The sequence below is a fragment of the Dermacentor andersoni genome, chromosome 1, assembly GCF_023375885.2.
Source record: "Dermacentor andersoni chromosome 1, qqDerAnde1_hic_scaffold, whole genome shotgun sequence".
Classification (NCBI taxonomy): Eukaryota; Metazoa; Arthropoda; class Arachnida; order Ixodida; family Ixodidae; genus Dermacentor; species Dermacentor andersoni.
In genome coordinates this window covers 68915312-68936590 of record NC_092814.1, presented here as the reverse complement: position 1 = coordinate 68936590, position 21279 = coordinate 68915312, and the positions used below count along the sequence as shown (strand labels likewise).

Genomic DNA, 21279 nt, shown 5'->3' with positions numbered 1-21279 from the left:
AAGGTTCAGGAAATCGTTCTCAGATAATACTCCTTTGACTGTGTTTAGTGAGCGGTGAGTAGTTACGGTTACCCGGACGTCTCCAAAGGACACTAAGGTTGGGAGTTTCGAGTATTGTGCTTTGTCTCGGATTTGGAGGAGTAGGTCGCCACTGGCTAGCTTCGTCACCTTGTAGCCAAGGCCCAGGGCGTAAGTCAGAGATTTTGATACTATGAATGGGGACATTTTTCGAGCTGGTTGATCTGGATCTTCACTATGTATGACATGATACCTGGGGAAATGTTCGTTTGTTTTTTGGAAGCATTGGGAAGTTATGTCCTCGGTCCGCACTCTTTTTGGAGTGCGATCATTTTCTGAGAGAGGTGGAGCCATAAAGTGCGTTTAATGTTCGGTCATGATGCCAGCCGCCCACCATGGAGCCCAACGAGGGGACGGGACAGGAACTCGCAAGCAAGTCCTGCCCACGCCAGCTGTACACCTCAACTATAACCAAATATGACACAACTCAGGGTAGTTGGTCACACAAGGTTAACCCTCGCCGCCTATGAAAAGTGAAAAAACTGAGAAGAGAGGAGGACACAGGAAAGTTGTAAGAAAGAAGATAGGAAAGTGAAAGGTGGAGGGGAGGATAGGAAAAGGCGACTGCCGATTTCCCCCGGTCGGGTCAGGCCGGAGGTGCCGTCTACGTGAAGCAGAGGCCAAAGAGGTGTGTTGCCTCCGCCGGGGGGCCTTAAAGGTCCAAACGCCCGGCATCGGCTCAACCCCCAGGATCCCCATTTCCCCGGACACGGCTAAGCCGCGCACGGCTACACGCGGGAGGGTCCAACCCTCGTGTACTCGGGTACGTGGTGTCGCAACACACCAAACGCCTGTTGACGCAGACGCCCCTGCGGGGCTTGGAAGAAGTATTCAAGCTATTAAACTGGGAAGGCTTAGGAGTAAGGATCAGCGGCGTATATCTCAGCAACTTTCGGTTTGCCGATGATATTGCTCTATTCAGCAGCAATGCAGACGAGTTACAACAAATGATTGAGGACCTCAACAGAGAGAGTGTAAGAGTGGGGTTGAAGATTAATATGCAGAAGTCAAAGATAATGATGAATAGCCGGGCAATCGAACAAGAGTTCAGGATCGCCAGTCAGCCTCTAGAGTCTGTGAAGGAGTACGTTTACCTAGGTCAACTAATCAGAGGGAACACTAATCAAGAGAAGGAAATTTATAGAAGAATAAAAATGGGTTGGATCGCATACGGCAGCCATTGCCAACTCCTGACTGGAAGCTTAACCATTATTATTGAAAAGGAAGGCGTACAATCAGTGCATTTTACCGGTGCTGACATATGGGGCAGACTTGAGATTGACAAAGAAGCTTGCGACCAAGTACCGCGCAAAGAGCGATGGAACGAAGAATGCTAGGCATAACGACAGAAAGAGAGCGGTTTGAATCAGAGAGCAAACGGGTATAGCCGATATTCTAATTGACATTAAGAGAAAGAAATGGAACTGGGCAGGTCACGTAACCGCGCAGGTTAGATAACCGTTGGACCATTAGGGTTACAAAATGGGTGCCTACAGAATGGGAGCTTCGCCTACGTTATCACCGACAATCGCCGTCATCGACTGGCCATGAGCGTGATAAGGAACTAATATAATCGAAACTAATGCAACTTGGCATCGATAAGAAGGAAATAAAGGTAGGAATGGCCCTGTGTTGACCTTATGGATTGATCTCGGTAGCGAAGCAGGTATAGAAGCGATTTGTAAGCATTATATGTGTATATAGCTCTGCGCGTGCATGAGGTTTTACATGGCCTCTAAGATTTTAATTTTCGCAACAGAGTCAGCGGCGCCTTATCTCAAAGGCCATACTTTTGGCATACTGCGGGTGCAAGAGGCGATCAGTGACGTCAGGATCGTCATGTTTGTAGAACCGCATCTTCAAGTTAACGAAACAGGCCCGGGCGGGGCGCGGCCCAAGTTCCTTGCCGAAAAGAACATATTATTCCCAAGTCGGCTTCTGAATTAATTAGGTAGAAACTAGTGCTTCTGATTTTAACCATGAGGGCAGAAAATAAACGATTGTAACCTAAATTGGTTGGCTTGACTTGGCTAGCATATTGCATTCGGCGCGGCTTATGCGTCGACTAGCGGCAGTGCCTCCGCCTCCTCCTCGGCGACTGATTTGAGACGCTATGATGCGCTATGCCTTCTAGACGCTGCACCCGCTGCACCTGGAGTGCCTGATCAGTTATAAAAATCGGCCCAACTTCAGCTGATTTCCCTCTTCGGCGACGATCTTGTTGTGCGCGCTGTTAAGGAAAAACGCAAAGCCAACATAGAAACACTCTCTGAAGTGCACTCGTACATCGCACTATACAAGGTAACCCACTTCAAAATTTGGCAGATCTCGTTGAACGCAGCGCTTCTTTTTCGAAATGTATTGAAGCAGTTTCCAACAGATCATTTTACACTAACTTAACCCAACAGGCAGAGTAGTCGTGGATACCCTTGTCACAAGAAAAGCTTGCATTATGCTACGTGCATAATGGGAGTTAATGTGATCTTATTTTAATGCAGCGATGGCAGAGCAGTCCGGTTACGCTTCTGGCAAAAACCAAGATTCGAAGTCTGATCTCAATAAATCTACATCTGGAGGAGACCATGCGCCGGACCCTAAGAATATACAAGACCTGACGCAATACGTAAGCATGCCATTGCCCTCAGCCCAGGGCTTGTGCTTTTGTTGTGATTTATCGTATCCATCAGGTCCTTGTTTGCTGTTTGGCGTTTTGTTGCTCCGTTGGCTTGCATTCTGGCAGCGAAAAGCTACACATTGACCATGTAGTAGTGTTTGCATTACACCGGTTTGGAAGTGCTAAAAACTTTTCTAGCCAACGAACTTCGCTTTTATTTTAGACTGGTGCATATTTTAGACTGGTGCATATATTATCGATCACTCCATGCCTCTCAGAGAAGGTAAAAGACGACCTTGTTTTTAGCTACCATTACAGGCGTTCGTGTGCTGCATTTGTATCGATAATGAATCTAAAACAGTCCGTCTGCACCATGTAGTAGGAGAACCAGCCAGCTCGTTTAGGTTGCTCGGTACACCTGGCCAAGGTTTCCTCATTTAGCTTTTCTGCAAATTACAGGATTAATTATGCACAGATGCGTTGACGATATGTTAGCTGTTTGTTATGTTTGAAAAGCTTGAAAAACATTCATTTCACCATGGGTATAAGCAAATTTCGAAGACATGGAAGCACTGTGTATAGCACACTGCTGCGGCCTTGCATATGCCAGAACATGTTTCAAAATGTAGTTTAAAAGATCGTCGCATGATGGACATCTGTGGCGAAGAAAAAGTTTGATTCATGATGAGTGCAAAGCAACTAGTTCTGGCAGTATTGTGCTCATGCACAATGACAGGGAAGAATGCAAGCGGATGTAGGTGTACAGTAAAGTGTGCGTAGCGTAGTAAAGTATAGTGCGTCAATGTTAACCCTGCCTAATTTCAGTGGTGCACCACTTAGAAGTATACAAACGTCGGTAGCCAGTGATTTGAGGCATGAGTTTATATCATTAATGATTTCAATGACCAGAGGCACTGTAGGTGATTTTCATTGACTGTGCCTCAGGTCAGGGCCATATAGATAGTGCAGCCAAAAGGGATCTGTAGCCTTGACAGTGAATACATTCAAGTAATTAATCGAAAACATTTCATTTTTTTTCATCTGTTCATGACTATAATGTAGGTTGCCATTTTTATATTGCTGCTACCATAATCTATGTGCAAGTTTACTTGGATCTTAACATTATATGTTAAATGGTTGTTACGGTGCAGTGATTTTACACATATAGTTGCTGTAGTCAGTTTACCATAGTCCTGTGTGAATGTTTAAACATGACTGAGGCAAACCTTTCCAAGATTCATTGAAGAGCCTCTTTCTCTTAAACATGACTGTCCAAGGCACAGTGGTAGTGAACTGCACTTAGTACATAGGGTGAATGAAGTGAAATATGATAACTGCCTCTTTTAGTGTGTTTTAGAGTACTAGTATTAGATTATTTAGTACTGTTACATGTGTGTGGAGTGCATTTGGGTGTGCACAGTGCCAGGTGCAGCGTGTATTTTAAGTAATATGGTGCTTGTGCTTCTAAATGGGAATGCCTAAATAAAAGGGTAAGGGGCCCTGTGAGCATCATATCAGAATAACCAGGAGGTTATTCTGCAAGTGTCCACTAAATGGACTGTCCATTTTAGCATGCACTGATTGGGCAGAGCTCAAAGCCAGTAGGCGGGCACCATTTGTTACCGCCAGCTCTCAAGCTCTATCCATTCAGCACAAGCTGAAATTGACAGGCCACTTGGTGGACACTTACAGAATACTTCCCCAGTGGAAGAGCACCACATAATTCTCTTCCTTAGGCACTGCTTCAACTTCACTGCTTTAGGCACTGCTTCAACTGTCACAATAATTCAAGTGTACCATGCTTATTAACTTTGTCAAGACATTGTCTTCACCTGTCACAGTCACTACTATGTACAAGTATCTTGCCTATGCATTTACGAACCTTAGAATGCCAGATCTACTTAGAAAGTCAGAACAGAATTAGCTGATGTCTGCCGCCACATTGAGGTCGTGTATTGCTGTCTGTTCTGTAAGTATACCAGTTTGCAGCAGGACTTACCTGCTTGTCTAGTAAAATTGAGAAGCTGCTGTCATCTGCACATCCTGCCAATGGATGTGCAGATGACAACAGCTTCTCAATTTTACCTTTTTTTACCCGATTTTGCCCAATTTTTTGATGGCGCTGGTGCCGTCATCAGCTGGTAAAGCACATCGCTGCTACTGCTGGCCATGTAGCATGTTTGGTTACTTTCTGCCAGCAGATAGCAGCACCAGTGCTCTTGGTTACTACTGTTCCTGAACACGTCGCAATACATAAACAAGCATTAATTGTTATTGTAGCATAGTAACGATGTGCCTGTGACAACATTAGTTTTCTTTTTTTCTCTTTCATTCAATGATATTGCATGATGACGACGTATCATGATGACTTAGTATTGGTTTCCTCAAGCAATTCTGCCCTTTTTTTCCAGATATTTCTAAAATACGTGTGGTGATATGGAAACTTAAGTTTTCCATTTCAAAAGCTCCCCCTCTCCCTTTAGGTAACATACCATGTGTGACACGTTCTTGATGTGATGACAAGGAGAATAGCCTTATGACGTGTGCTATAGTTGAGGTACACTGTTGCGAGTTGTAGGTGGCAGCCAATTTTGGCAGTCTGCACTTTCTTGTGTACACAAAAATCCTTTTGTATTGCAAATGAGAAGCATTTGTCTGGCTATTTTAAAAGCTTGCATGGTTTTTAAAAATTATTACTACATTATCATGGCTGTGTTAAGGCCCCTCCACCCTTGAACACCACTCATAAGTAGACTTTGTTGCCTTCCTTATGACTTCATTATAATGAAGGTTTACTGTTCTTCACTTTACATCTGTGTGTGTAGTCTAATGCACTGAGCATGATATTTTGCTTTTTAGGTGCAGACCCTGCTTCAGCAGATGCAAGACAAATTTCAAGTGATGTCGGATCAGATACTTACAAGGAATATCCTTTGGTTATTGGGTGAACTCTAATGCATTGTGTTGAATGTCTAAGAGAGCTATACAAGACTGTAGGTGTTTGTTTCCTTCAGCTATAATTTTTCACCACATTGGATAGTGATGGCTGCCGTAGAACTGATCTGTGTATTAGATTGAGTTGTTGGAAGTACAGGTAAAATGTGGTATAATGTTGCAAGCTTGGGTGACTGGGCATTCAGATGTCCTACTACAAGCTGCTGGTTGGATCTATAATTATGCGACACAGGTTGATAAACTCTGCTTAGGTACTACATTAAAGCTATGCTAACAAGCACTCGTAATCACACGCATGATCACACGTAATCACGCATTCCCATTACAAACTTATTAAAATATGAAGACATTCTTCAAATTTTCATACAAAAAATTCTTTTTTAATTTTTGAAGTAACCCAGCACTTCTTTATCTATTGCAAAAATAATTATGCTTCTACATTCTGCCATTCGAAAGTTTACTCTAATTTGTAGCCTTTGTCATGCTGGGTGAAATAAACTTCGAAGTTTCAATATCACCCAGCTCAGCATAGGTTACAAATTAGCGTTTTAATATATTTGGTTGTTTTACATTAGTGGTATCTCAATTTTCTATTATTTTTTGCTTTCATCAATGTTATATAGTCAAAAGCATAATATTCTTATATAAATTATCCATAAAACTTCTAGTTTTAAAGCATCAATAACTTTGTTAAAGAATTTGTACTAGGGTAATTAACAGGCCACTCTTTATCGGCACATTTTAAGGAGCTTGTAATAAAGTCGTGAAAGCTTGGTGGGCCAATTTCTTGACATGCCGATAGCCTGGTTTGCAATATCAGTATTTAGATGTAGACATAGCCACTGCCGACTCATTCAAATGGTTAAAAGCATGTTTTTTGTCTGTTTCATACTGGGAAAATCGAATGGAAAAGTTCATGCACGTGGAGTAGAAGGTGCAAGACCAAATGTTCAGAACAAGTTGATAACCTTCTGGTACAGTTCCAACAGTGTCTCAAGTCATTTGATCTTGAGAACGTGTTTTGTGACCCTTTCATGGGGATGCCAGAAGACTATATAGTGCAACTAGAGCTCATTGACGTGTTCTTTTCGCTGGAGCCAAGTGGCACACAATGGGGCAGCAGCCCTTCCTTTGGTTCTTTCATAACCTCGATGAGGATTAATACGGAGACATGGCTGATGGTAATAAAACTGGCATCTCTCTTTCGAAGCACTTAGGTCTGTGAGCAGACATTCTGTTTGACCTACATGAACAAGAGCTGCCTTCTGTCTTTTTTGACCAACGTGACATTACAATGCATACTGAAGACAGCGACAAGTGCGATGACACCAAAAATAGATGGACTACCTTTCTGCAAACAAAACATGCACCGTTCCTCACTAAAGTGCGGCCCCTGTAACTCCCTAGGAAGTTGACCTTGGCCCATGCTAGTTTAGAGTTGTGCAGCCGTACCATAAAGTTTTGTGTTGTGGAACACCTTGAATATTTTCTTCAATTAACGCCCCAGTCACTTCCGGGGTACCCCAGGGATCAGTACTGGGGCCACTCTTATCCCCACTGTTGATTAATGACATTACAGATATCACACCATCGTTTTGGATGTTTGCCAGTGACTATCATATACAGTCATTAATGATCATAGTGATTACGTAGCTTTACAGAATGATTGGGACAATGTGGCAACACAGTGTGCACATTGGAAGATGTTGAATGTGAGCAAATGTATGCATGTCATCTTTACTTGGAAGCGCTCCTACCAAGAGCACACATATTGAATCCGTGAGGCTAGTTTAGTTACTGCAAAGGAATTGAAATATTTAGGCGTTTTTTTTCACCTCGATACTTGCGATGGACTAGGCACATAAATTATTTAAGGAATTATTTAAGGAATGAAGTGGCATCTGTTCTCGGTTTTTTGAGGCATAATTTTAGTCCCCTACCGAGTGGTCTGAAACAGCAGCTTATTTCACACACATGATCAACACTCGAATACGCAGGTGTACGTTGGGGCCCTTACACCTTAGAATTAACAAATTTGAAAAAAATAGAGAACAGGGCTGCCAGATTTGTCCTTCGAAAGTGACAGAAAATTCAGCATGACAGAGGCTAAACATACTCTTCAATGGCCGGACCTAAAGACTCGTAGAAGAAATCTGCGTTTGAAATTCTTTTATAGCATATCCAGGGAAAACACGGGGAAGGCGGGAGATGGAAATTCACAACGGTGAGCAAAACAAGAACAAGGTAAAAGCAGGAGCCAACGTTTCGACAAGTGGACATGTCTTCTTCAAGGCCTTGAAGAACACAAGTTTACTTGTCGAAACATTGCCTCCTGCTTTCACCTTGTTCTCGTTTTGCTCGTCGTCTTTTATGGCATATGTCATTCCCATACTGGCATTAGCTGAGAGAAATACATGAAACCACCTTTGTATATATCCAAAAGAAAGGATCATCCTTTGAAAGTCAAGGAACTTGCTTTTAAAGGTGACATTTTGTGTTCTTCTTTTTTTTTTTTGTCGAAGTAGTGCACGCCTGAAACCTTCTTCCGCCTGATAGTGTACTAATTACATCTATTGATGCTTTTTACCATGCTTTGAGCGTATAAATATCCTTCTATAAACGTTTGCGTTTCGAATGAAATCCTCTCTGCTGTAAAGCCTTATTGGTGATGCAAGTACTGAATAAATAAATAAAATAAATAAATGCCACATGAACCACAGTGTGGCTCGTCATGTGAAGTACAAAGGAAAAATATGCACCTAGCAGTTGTAGCATAGTATGAAAGTTTGACTCCAGTGTCGGCTGAAATACTCTTGTTTTCTATTTGCTTTAAAACAGTTGGAAGTATGGAGCTTTTTTCTGAACAGGTAGATTCAACTTTCGACAAATCATTCATTGAAAAATTTTGCATCTGGTTCACTATTGCGACAGGACTGATGGCCTGTTGTGCACTGGTAGAATTAGTATTCTAAGCCGAGTTGTTCCTAACAATTATTTTAGGCCCTCCTGCTCACTTCCAGATTTATTGAGGTGAATTGCCCTTTCATCATTAGTGATGCCAAATAGTCGGCAAATTAAAATTGCTGCTTCATGTATCCTTGTTGCAAAGCTTCTTTCTGAAAAGCGTTTATGTATGCTTGAAGGCATCCTTGCATTACTTCTGCACAATTTGATTCAGTTACAATGTCTCAACTTCCATTTTATCTGTGGCATTTTTAGTTTGTTATGCAGTGCAGTCTTTTCTGATTTTAATGTCTGGCATCTTGTGCATACAGAGTATAAATGGTTCTGTAGCTGATTAGAGCACCAGGCTTCTGTGCTAGAGAACCAGGCTCGAAACCAACCATTGGAAATGTTCTTTTTTAATTGAGCGATAGCTTTCACTCGGCATCAATGTGGACATGTAGTGCGCTTGCAGCAAGTCTATTGCAGTTGGAAACAGACAGAAAAGTTGGGGGGAAGAGGCTAAATATGCCTCACTTTAAAATATTCTGGTTGTAGCTTGTTCAGTTCAATCACCGTTTGATTTGTAGTCTGATCAAAAAAAAAAAAAATCTATTCACATAGCCCTAGAGATGAATGTCATGTTGAGGTGTAAGTCTGAACAGGGCACATCAAGACTGCAAGTGTATTGTAATTGCTGTGGTCTGCTCCCTTTTGCGAGTGCTTTTGTTGACAGAAAACAGGAATTCTATTATGGTGCATTCTTTTCAGAGGGAGCTGTTCGAAGCTCATTCCCATAATTGTTTTGATAGCTGGAATGCCACAGTATTTTGTAAGAATTTCGTAACGAAAAAAAGCTGCAGGGCCCCTTAGGGATTTGAACTCTGGCCCCACAGATTGCTAGTCAAACATTCTACCTCTCTACACTGATGTTACAGCAAAGGATAACTGTGCCTGAAGAGTACTGTGCTTGGCCTCTTGTAAGAATGATTGGCTGCCGCCACACTCTGTAGCTTATCCATTGACCGGCACTGAGGTGAAAGTATTAAACAAAGCCAGTGGCAAGAAGCAAAGAGCAGGATAGGAAAGAGGAAGAAAGAGTTATGCATCTCTGCTTCTCCACCGTCGAACGAGTGCCACTTGTATAAATGATGGCTCGGACTAGAGGTAAGGCGCACTAGAAACTAGAGGCATCAGACTGAAGTTTTCTTCTCCTTGAAAGTATATTGGCTCGTGCATGTCTGCAGATGTTTACTCCAACAGTGCAACACTCAGTGCACATAATATTGCACCAGCTGTCGTGTCTCTTATTTGCATTGCGGGTGAAACTGCAACATATTTTTGCTGTCCCTGTGAGCTGATGTTCAAGTGTTTTTATGTTTAACCAAGGCTGCCTTGGAACAGTTGGAAGCACCAGCGAAGTACAGTAAAGCCCCATTAACTTGAAGCTGTAAAAACCGAGAAAATCTAAAGATAAGCGAATTCAAGAAAATACAAGTCCCTGGCTGCACATAGACGGCACACAGCCTTTCGAAATAAGTGCCAGTATTTGCTAAATTTCTCGCAAGAGCTCGCTATACCAGGAGCGGTATTTTCGGTAAGTCACTTTTGCAAGGTGTGCAACTTGGCACCCACCACGTCGAGCGTCTACAGGCAACAGCAATCCTCGCACAGAGCCAAGTAAACGCTGGTGCACGTATACCAAAGGGATAATTGGCCGGGAATACTGCCCCCCGGGCAGCAATTTTGTAGCCATGCCCTACGCTAGATTATATGCCACTCTTTCGTCCACCGTTCTTGGCTGGCTTATCCCATTGATAACACATTCAGCCCGTTGCTGTGACCACCGACAAAGCGCGATAAGAAACTGTATTGAAAAAGGCATTGGAAATCCCGTGTTAAGAAATGACTTTTCTTGTTTCGGCTAACCTAGTACGCAGGTCCACAAGCGTAGAAACGCAGAGCACGGCGAATAAGCATACTGACGATGCTCCGAGCACACATGAGCATGCATATCGTGGAGGTCATGTGTACCTTCTTGTGCTTAGATAGGGGTCAGAGCAACACTCCACCTGCATTATCAATGAGATCGCAGCCAGCCGTGAATGGCGGATGATAAGGGTGGTGAAGAATCAAACTCAATTCACTACAAACTTGCGGTCCTGTCAAGTTTTGGTGTTACTGCAGCTGCGCACAAAGTATGGAAACCTTTGGATAGTGACTTTTTGCAGTCCAGATTTCTAGATTGTATATATTGAATTACAAAATGGTTAACAATATCTGACTACTCTATTGCAGCAATATTGCGATAAAGCTTGGTCTGCACAAATAAATGCCAGCTTATCTCCAGCGATCAATAGTGGTCGACTGACTTGTTTTTGTGAACCTCCTTGTCCAAACATTGGCTCCAAAGACTTCCTTTGTTCGACCACTGCTGATCACTTGCTGTAAACTATCATTTAGACTGCTTATCATTCGCAACTGAAAATTTTTTCACAGCAACCAAACACCGCGATGACAACAGACAGCTAGATCATCCCCAGGAGTAAAGGAATTCTTTATCATCTCAGTATGCAAAGTATTTTTTTATGCAGAACACTTTTACTAGGAATTTTTGTTTATTGTCAAATCAAGAATTACTACACACTTTTCTTCGAAAAATATTTAAAGCGGGATGTAGTATATAATTTACATACGAATATTTTAGTTGGACCAACTATTGTACCCAAACAATACATAAATAATATACCTTTGTAACAGACATCCTTCTATAATTGATCATGCTCTCAACAGTAAAACTATTTGGCATTACAAAAGGAAAATAAAACTACTATTGTTAAAAATACCCGATCCTATCTGATTTTATTTGGTACTTGACCTGTGTGTAATAGGTAATGAAATTCATCGTTGTATGTAGTGCATATATATAGCGTGTTCATCCCTTTATATTCATATTTTTTATAGTGACACAATCGTATTGCACTACTTTGTATGACTTGTTACTATTTGTGTGTTATTCAGTTTATTATACTTTATGTAAAGTGTACATTTGCTTGTGTTCCCTATGTATTATAATATCTCTGTTTTGTTCTACTTATTTGGTATTATATGGTTGCACACTGTATTTGATTTAGTGCCAATGCTGTCTGATGTGTACTCCAGAGGCGAAGGCCCTGTCAGGAAACATACGCGTTTCCTTTTGCCATGCCTCGTGGACATACCTACTACATTGTATTTATGTCTGAAATAAAGAAAAAAAGATTGATTGATTGATTGATTGAAAATCTTGTCATATCTGGGCTCCTGCCATTTTTGCATATAGGCTACGCAACTGGGTGGACATTAGCAGCAAGAAAAATGTTAACGATAATTTCACACTAAGATAAGCTAATTAACTTTAAATTGATAACTTTACTGCACATGTTGCAGTTGAAAAATTGAAGCCAAGCAGTGAAGTCATGTCTGCCTTGCAGAAGTCGTATGACTAGTACTACAGAGATATCCATTCCCAAAATATAAAAAAGCAAGTCCTCAGCATTCCAGTTAAGGTTGTCCCAAACTGTTAGAGGCATGCTTTTGGGTAACATAACTGGAATGACAACGTATTTTATAGCACAATTTAAGGTTATCTCGAAAGTGGTGCCATTTTTAGGATTTCTGCTAAGCAGACGAGTTTGTTACTCCTCAGCTTGATTTTGCAATTGCAACATGTGTCCTAAAGTTAGGAATTAAACAGTTAGATAACATATTTTAGTTGATTATTAAAATCATTGAAGTTTTTCTTGCTGCTAATGTCCACCTAGCCACATGTCCCATCAGCGGTAATGGCAGAGGCTTAAATAATATTTTGTTTTAAGTGTTCTGCATAAAAAGAAATGCCTGGTATATGCTTGAACCATTGCATTCTAAATTAATAACCACCATAGCTTTAAGTGGTTAGCGGTGATGACATTGCACTGCTAAGCACAAGGCCGTGGGATCAAATCCTGGTCGTGGATGACGCATTTTGATGGGGGTGAAATGCAACAACACATGTGTATCATGCATTTGGTGCCCCTTAAGAACCCCAGGTGGTCAAAATTAATCTGGAGTCCCCCACTACAGTGTGCCTCGTAATAAGATCATGGCGTTGGCATGTGAAACCCCATATATTTTTTTTTTCGTTGGTAACCATCCCTTTTTCAGCTCATGTTCCAATTCTGACATGTTCCAAGAGTATTCAGCGAATTGAGTGAACTACTACAGTTGGACATGATGATGCGATAAAATGCTTATGTTAAAGACACTGTGTACAGCATCTTTTCCTTAATATGTGTACTTGATGAAATGGGGCATCGCATAGATGACTTGGAAAGGAACATCACGGACCTCATGGCACAAGCAGGAGTTGAAGAAGCGGACAAGTGATGTATGGTCAAAATGCTGTGTGAAGAGCTACTACATACTTGTAAAATAACTGTGGCCTGAGCACCAAGCTGAAGAAATGCAATGTTTCGCTTTGTATAGTTCTGTTGCCCCATGGGCTTGTACAATTACTAGCATTGGCTTAAGGTGTTCCCGAGGCAGGCCTCGTACATAACAAAAGGCTAGTTGAATATGTATTGTATAAAGCCTCTGAATCAGGTGCTGTATTGAAGAGAATAAAAGCTGTAGAAATGTGTCCCATCTTAATGCGGTGTTCCCAATTTATTTCATCTAGTAGTTTGCAAATGTATGCAAAATTTGTACTACATTGCACGCTCAATGACTTAGATGTTCCTTACGCGAGACATTTTTGTTTCAGCATTCTTACCTATAGATGAAATTTTACCATGAAAAATTAGGTTCAGCCCTTCAAGTGGAATGACGCAAGACATTTTTTTTTTGTAATTTTATAAAGTTTTCACAAGACAAGATCAATCTTCCATGGTTTGGGTACCCAGGAGTTTGGCACTGTCCTCTTTGACTTGATCCGTGCACAGAAAAGTGAGACGATGGCACACCGTTACACTTGGGGCTAAAGTTTGTTTGCAAGCAAACATTTATATGTAATGCACAAGCAGGCACCTGAATGACTGACATTTAAGTTATCATGTAAAAACCATGCACAAGCCTGATGGCACCCTGTGCAGCGAGTCCTAAAGTTGGCATTAGCTTGTGGGTTGTGTATGAATGATCTCTTTCAACTATTGTTGCAAATGCAGTGGTGTTGTCAAAGATAGTTACAAACTAGCTCAAATGTTGATCCCATTAGATCCTTTATCAATGACTTTCATAATGCAATCGTGACAAGGGACCCTATAACGCAAAACTATTCCAATCTGTTTTTATTCCAAACCAGCCATTAGCCCTCCCCGATAGGTCAGAATGGTTTGGGTCCAGCCCATATGGGTGGGCCTCGCACCCATATGGGTAGAGCCCGAGCCATTTTGAGCTATCGTGGAGGGCTAAAGGCCAATTTGGAATAAAAACAGATTGGAATAGTTTTATGTTATAGTGGCCAAGGTTTCAACTTGGCCAATGGGATAGCTTGCCAAAGACCTCTTATATGCTGCCTTTCCGGGGTTAGGCTTCTTCATCTTTATGACAAAGTGAAAGTGTTGGATGAATGACGAGAATAAATGGTTGACTAACTGACCTTATCCCTCTTTCCTACCAATAACACTGTCGAGCTACACAATCCAAACATAACAGCCTATTGTTTTATTTTGAAAGCAAGTATATTTGGGAAGTATGGTGCATACTGAAAGCATAGCTGACATTTCTACTGTACTGTTGTACTTCTGCCTTACTGCTAATTTCGGTGAAATTTGCGATAACGGAGCTGGAGAGGTAGAAGTGTCCCTTTCTTCAATGGCAAATGCCATGAACTATCCCATATGCACCAATTAAGCAATTCAGTTCACAAAAAGCATTACAGTGTACTAGAAGGGGGTAGTGTGTTCAGGGGTGGCACAATCCATGCATTGCCGGGAGGTCGAAAGTGTGGAAAAGTCCGGAACTTGGATGCCAGCCCATGTGACAGTAGCGCTGCCGCCAACATCCTTTGCATAGGGCTTCCAGTCGCTCATTCGTGCTGTTGTCAGTTGTGCTGGTTGTGTGCTGCTAGCGTGAGCGTCCAACTTATTGTAGCAATATTTTTTTAGTTTAGTCAACAATGCATTCGTTTAAAATAAAGGCTTGCTTTTTCCAGAGGTGTTCCAGTTTAAATTATACACAGTGGTTGTCACTACAATATAATATGAATGCAATATAAGGTATTGGAATTACTTTTAATTATCCAGCTTTGAAATAACTTGTGCAAGTGAAATGTAGTCTAACTAATTAGCTATGTAATAGTTTTTGAGTAAATCATGCAATTGTTCAGTTAGTTGAATTGTTAGTTCACTGTTTAATTAAAACTGCTGTTGGTTTGCATTGCTCCTATTGCCTAAATGATTGAGTAATTAGGTAAATAATAATTTCCTTAATTACTTTTGCAATCTCCAATAGAGTTGATCCTGGGACTTTTAGAAATTAAGTCGCCAGTCTCTTTACAGAATGTCCATGTACTGCTTGAATGATATCTGCATATGAAGGAGCAATTGACAATTGACAAGAACTTTATTGAAGGGTCCTGAGGAACTTGATCGCTCCCCAATCAAGTTGGTTGCTCCACCCACCACAGGACCGGGAGATAGTGACGGGAGGTGGGAGCAGGTTTGCATTGATAAATTTTCTCATGTGCGACACGTAATTGTAAGAATTGCATGTCCATTTACACAGCTGTTGATTTTCTGCAGTCTAACAATGTATGAGCAACAATTGTGACTTCTACAGCTAACTATTGCATTACAATTGATTTCATAAAGCCAAATTTTATGTAACGAGTTTGCTTGCTCTCCTTTTCAGTATGTTTAGCCTTTCTTCGACCCCCTCACGCAATGCCCCACCTCGGAGCATGTGAGGACCTTGAATAAAAAATAAAGCTACAAACATTCACAAGCGCAACTGGTGCAACAAGACGCCGTTGCAGAGCGTTTCGGGGAAAACACGGTGGCTTCCATACTGCCCACGCTGAAATGGTGCCACCTGGCGACATTAACAAAAGGAGCCTCAGCCACTGGCCCTCCCTGAGCACACTACCCCTTTCTAGTATACTGTAAAAGCATGTGCTGCACTGGATTTCTGGACTATCATTGGCTTCAAGACACGTCCCCTAAAATGTACTGCAAAATACATTTGGAAACACCACTGTGGGAACATCACTATCTCGTAGCACATATTGGTGGCTCAAGAAAAAGAATGAATGTGCCTCGACTATAGACGTTCTTGAAATGTGCAGTTACAATTAGTGTCTTAACATAATTTTTAATTTGTAGCTTTAAGGTACACATAGCATATTCTCTAGTTTACTAATTAGTGCACATCACATTTCATCATATCTGCTACCACTTGCATTTTGGAAAAAAATGTCTGCACCACACAGTTTCACACTACTAACAATATATTGAAATTTGGTGCCACTGTCTGAACATGTCACATAAACAGTGTAGAGAATGACTTGCAGGCTCGAAATTCCTTGACAAAATGAATTTGGTATGAAATGCAAAATTTCTGACGAATGCCCTGAAGTGCTTCCAGGCTTGCACGCAGATCAGCCAGAAAAAATACCGAATTTTTTGTAGTGGTTGAAGAATTTCACCACCAGATTTATCTCCAGTATTAGGATGAAGCCCAAAGACGCCACACTGAATTTTTCACCGAATGGAATGGCATGCTGTGTGCAAGAGTTCGGCAGTAAAATGGAGTTTGGCCAGTATACAGACAGACGCAGTGAAGATTTTGGCACATCTTAAGAGCCACGTAACCCTTGAACTCCCAGATTTGGACAGCAATGTTTTCAGTGAATACGCAAGCAAACTTAAGCATGCCTTCTGGCAAGCAAATGTCCTGGACAAGTAGGGCTCAAGACTGGGAGCTAAAGGTTTCAGCAAAGTCATTTTCTGGAAAGTTTCCTTTCTCCCCTTCTTACTCCCTCTTGCATAGTAAACATTGTTTTTTTCAATTCATTTAAAAATTTTGTAAATTCAGCTTTCTTTTCCTGAAGCTTATCCTGCGTCAGATATTTAAATCCTCATGATGAAACTGCAGTAGTGGCTTAGTGAACTTTTTGTCCATGAGCCAATGCCATATAACTATCTGCCCAATCCATTTGTAGCTTGGCAGGTCTTGGCATACTTTTGAAAGTAGTCCTCATTCCTGGGCAGAGTCACAACAGGTGGTGAATGTCTGCTATAGAAGCTGGAGCAGAACACTTTGGGCAGTTCACTGGGTCCACAGATGTTGTACCACCTAGGAAGGTGTAAGGGCCATCCCAGCTCCACAAAGAGGTGTTATTGTGCAACTATTCTTTTTTTCAGGGTTTCTACCAAGTCGACATTTCCAAATTCCCCGAGTTTTCCAGGTTTTCCCTGAGTGCCCTTGCGAAATTCCCTGAGTAATGCAGAACTATGTTTTATGTCAAGACGGGCTGAAACCGTATCGCCCGATGCTGTCACTCTAGTAAGCATATGAACAAAAAACAAAAAAAGCGACTTAATACAATTTGCATACTAAGAAGTAGTGTTTATGTTATTCAAAGAGAATAGAAGGGAGGGGTTAGTAAAATGCACAGCAAATAAGATGTCCTCGAAAGAAATTGCAAATCGAGCCGGCCATTCTCAAATACGAATAAAAAGGAGATGCATACAGAAGCAAATATTTTCGAATATGAGCTATTTCTATCAACTGATATAGCAAGCTCAGTGGTATGAGGCCCGAACTTTGTCACAATTGACATTCTCTCTCAACAACTCGTAAATCAACCTCAACTGTTCTGACTTACTCTCAGCCCGTGAACAAATTGAGCTCAAGCTCCTTCAAAACGGCGGCAGCACGCTTCCTTTCCCGTTCATTCGTCAATGCATAGGTTCTTTCTGTTCTCGTCCTCCTTCTGCCACTCGTTCACCCGACGGACCATTTGAAGCATCTTCTTGGTCAGTTGTACAGTCAACGTCCCATTTTTCGAACTGCCTCGGGGAAGCGAAAACGTCCGAAAAATCGGCCAGTGGGAAAAATGAATGCATGTCATTTACTGCCCTTAAGGGCTAAAACCGTCACAGGCACATTCGAAAACGCTCTGAAGGCCTATCGGTGCACGTATTTAGGCATATCGGTGCTCGTACTGTGACAGGAGATACCGGGTGCACGCGTGTAAATGAAGGAATACATGCGGTGTCCCGTGGCAATAGCCCCTTCCCACGCTTGTTATGCTTCACTGCAATACTTTTGCGTATGCTTCACCAAGTAACATTTCTGTACAGAGGCGAAGCTGACTTTTGGAAAGCGGCTTTATGCAACGCACTGTGTTTGCCAAGCTAAGCCAATCGCGAGGACCACAAAGGCGGAGTCAGTGCCACTGCTGACAGCAGCGAATTCTTTCAATGAAAACACTGCACCTAACGGCACGCTTAACAGCGAACGTCGAAGCAGCTAGGTCTAGCGTTGCCGCAGTGGTGGCTACGGCTGCCAGCGGATCTGCGTGCGAGAGCGCTGGTTCGAGGCGGCGAGGTAATCAAAATGGCAGCGGTGGTGGCTTTGATTAATGCGGTTTCGGACCTGCAGTCACGGAAAAAAGTCCAGAAAATCGGACGGCGAAGGGTTCTTGCGTCCGAAATTTCATACGTTCTGATACATTGACTCTATGGGGTACGTGGTGGTGCCGCGAAGCCATCCAAATTATCGGGCATCTAGAAAGTCGGTCGTTGACTGTACACTGGCAACTCCTCCAACCGACGACAAGGCATCAAAGACGATTCATTACGATTCCTGTCTATTACTCGAGCCAGCATTACCGCGACTTTCGACCCTTTCAATAAAATTACAGCTAATTTTGCCTGATAGAAGCACAAATCCCCGAGTTTTTTCCAGGCTACTCAAAATCCCTGAGAATTCCCGGTTTTTCCGGTTGGTAGACACCCTGTTTTTACGTGCCAAGCAGCTGACCCTGGTGCTATAATGATGTGAAAATGTCATGACAAAGAGCAAAAAAGTTGCAAAGTAGATCTTAAAAATATTGCCACATTTTTTACTGGGAATTCAAATGTTCAATCTTCCAGTGAAGTGGTTCATCAATGAAGGCCTTAGCATTGATTTGTTTACACACTACTAGAGGGAAATCTTACCACCATGGGAAATGTTTGCAGTACATGACTTTTTCTGTAATTTAGGGTGGGTTTGTTGAGAAAACGTATTGCAGTTTTTTTCATTTGTAGTTCAATTGCAGTACATGCTTTCCCAACACTTAGAGCAGTTAAGGGGTCCACATCCACAATTTGCCATTGCGTAATTTTTGGAACATTAGCATTTTCATGTGTATGTGCCTACAAGTGAAGGGGTGTAACAGTCGCCATGCAAAATTTATATTTTGAAAGATCTTTTACCACACTAGGAAAGTCATCAACCTCATTCAGCATTGGAAATTTGAATTCTCATGTAACAAATTTACATTAAAAAATTTGCTTCAAAGGCAACTTGCATATGAAAGGTGCTTGGAGCAGGAAGTTTGTGCAAATCCATGCACTAGTCTTTCTCATGCTCGTGGAGCTGTCATACTAGCAGTTCATGTAGATGCTAGCGCCATACTTCTAGCACACTAAACATGTAACTAAGTGCAGATTGTGTGTGTGCTTTGCAGGAGTGCCTCTTCCAACGTGTTCATGGCTTGCCAAGTGCAAGTTGCTGTGTTACCTTTTCACTATACAGGGGTTGCTGTGCACACCAGTCAGACCTGCACATGTATTTTCCCCCAAGTTTAATGTGGCAAAAGTAATAGCCCAATGGCTAAAGCTAAGACAGATGGCTGCTTTAGCTTACTGTTCGAGTGCATGGACATTAATCAGTTTCAAAAAAGGCAGTGGCTGCAGCACCCTTCTGCAAATAGGGGATCTCCAACTGTCATTAACAGCGTCGAACACATCATTGATTTCTGTATATGAAATCCGGCTTTTGCAACATGCTTGGAATGGCATTTTTTTAATTTTGTGTAGAACACAGTTGAATTTGGAAAAATAATGGGTAGCATATGATGTTGATACAATAACTGTGGCACAATTTTGTTGTACACATTTAGATGCTCGATCTACTGCCTGGTTGGTCGACAAGCACAATTAATGTACTTAGACCAATCAATTTAATACTATCTTTACCAAATGTATTTTCCGAAATAAAAATTGCAATTGAGCACAAACATGCGCAGTATTCCTTATAGTACGCAATTCATTGCTTGCTGAAAACAAGGTCCGCAATGTTCTCCACTACATGCTGCTGTGGAGAAGTGTGTGCATACCTAATTCATCACCATTCAGCTCGCATAGTTCGCACCTCGCAAGTTTGACGACTATTACTACTATTTTGTGCAGAATGACTATATTTGCAATGTTTGACATAGTAGTTCTGCGGAAACCCGCAAGGTGGAGAGAATTGATAAAGGGAAAATCCGACATCCACCCGCTCGTAGCAATTGCTACAAAGGAAACACACATGGGTTCCTCGAAAGAAAAGCCTCAAAGTTGAAGAAAAATTCATCCTGGTCCGGGACTCTTCTGCCATCTGCTAGCAGACTGGTTAGCTCAGATGGTAGAGCGGCTGCCCCGGAAAGGCGGTGGTCCCGGGTTAGTGTCCCGGACCAGGACCAATTTTTCTTCAACTCTGAGGCTTTTCTTTCGAGGAACTTTTATGGGTTTCCTTTGTAGCAATTGCTGTGAACAGGTGGATGTCCGATTTTCCTTTTATCATATTTGCAATGTGAAGGCTCATTGGAACTCCTACCTGGCAATGGTTAACTGAACAATGTAAAACCTCAAAGCCAAGTGCTTTTTGCTGTCAGTCATCGACTAATGCATTTTCAATTTTGTGCTGCGTACAGCAAAGAAAAAGCATTGCGAAGTTGTAAAGCTGCTGAGCCAATTGTGTCAAAAGGGCTTTTCGACAAAGCAAGGCGCAGTGCATCACGAACTCATTGCTTCGAGTCTACATTGACTAAAAGTGTGCAAGTTCCGATTAGTTAGTGTGTGCTATCACCATATTTAGTAGTGCAAGGCCCGCACACACTTTGGAGCATGAAAATTTGGAAAAAGTTGCCAATTGTGTGCATACCCGTGCGCTGGTTAATACCTGCAAGCCACTTCAAGATTGTACTAGTACGCAATGGAAAAAAAGCTGACTAAATGTGTTCATAGCCTGCTGCCAGTGTCTGCATTCATTTGCATAGCACTTCATGCTCAGTTCAAGGCTACTGCAAGTAGCTGTAAGCGTGCCTCTTTTAAGGCTTGTACACTGAAAATATTTTTCTTAAAGTATGGGCCTTACACTAGTATAGTGTATACTGCTGCATGTACAACATTTGCTGTTTGAAAAAATGTTAACTAGCTGTTGCATACACAGCAGACAAAGAGCATAGTACCTGTCTTTTTGATATGTCTGTATTTATGATTCGTTAAGCTCTGAGATCTAAGTTACTGTTATTGAATTCTGTGTTTTGCAAGTGATATGATGCAAGTGGTTGAGGTAGTAATGTGCAGGCTGCACTGAAAAAAGCTCGATCTGCAATGTGCAATTGTGTACACAAAGTATGAACATTCATGAGGACATTAGATTCATGCATTTTCTTTTCAGACAACACTTGAAGA

General features: G+C 41.8%; 1 protein-coding gene across 1 annotated transcript; it reads left to right on the top strand.

Moving 5' to 3' along the window:
* Positions 1-2151: 2151 nt before the first annotated feature.
* LOC126545728 (uncharacterized) lies at positions 2152-13261 on the top strand. Its single transcript, XM_050193679.3, has 4 exons — positions 2152-2379; positions 2577-2701; positions 5552-5618; positions 12909-13261. The coding sequence occupies exons 2-4, from the start codon at positions 2579-2581 to the stop codon at positions 12995-12997; spliced, it is 279 nt and encodes a 92-aa protein (XP_050049636.1). The 5' UTR covers positions 2152-2379; positions 2577-2578; the 3' UTR covers positions 12998-13261.
* The last annotated feature ends 8018 nt before the right edge of the window (positions 13262-21279 follow it).

Excerpts from the sequence above, each read along its gene's own strand:
- LOC126545728 (XM_050193679.3), top strand. The coding sequence starts at position 2,579 with ATGGCAGAGCAGTCCGGTTACGCTTCTGGCAAAAACCAAGATTCGAAG. Across the intron at positions 2,702-5,551 it reads TACAAGACCTGACGCAATAC|GTGCAGACCCTGCTTCAGCA; the intron begins GTAAGCATGCCA and ends TTTGCTTTTTAG. Across the intron at positions 5,619-12,908 it reads GGATCAGATACTTACAAGGA|TTGATGAAATGGGGCATCGC; the intron begins ATATCCTTTGGT and ends TAATATGTGTAC.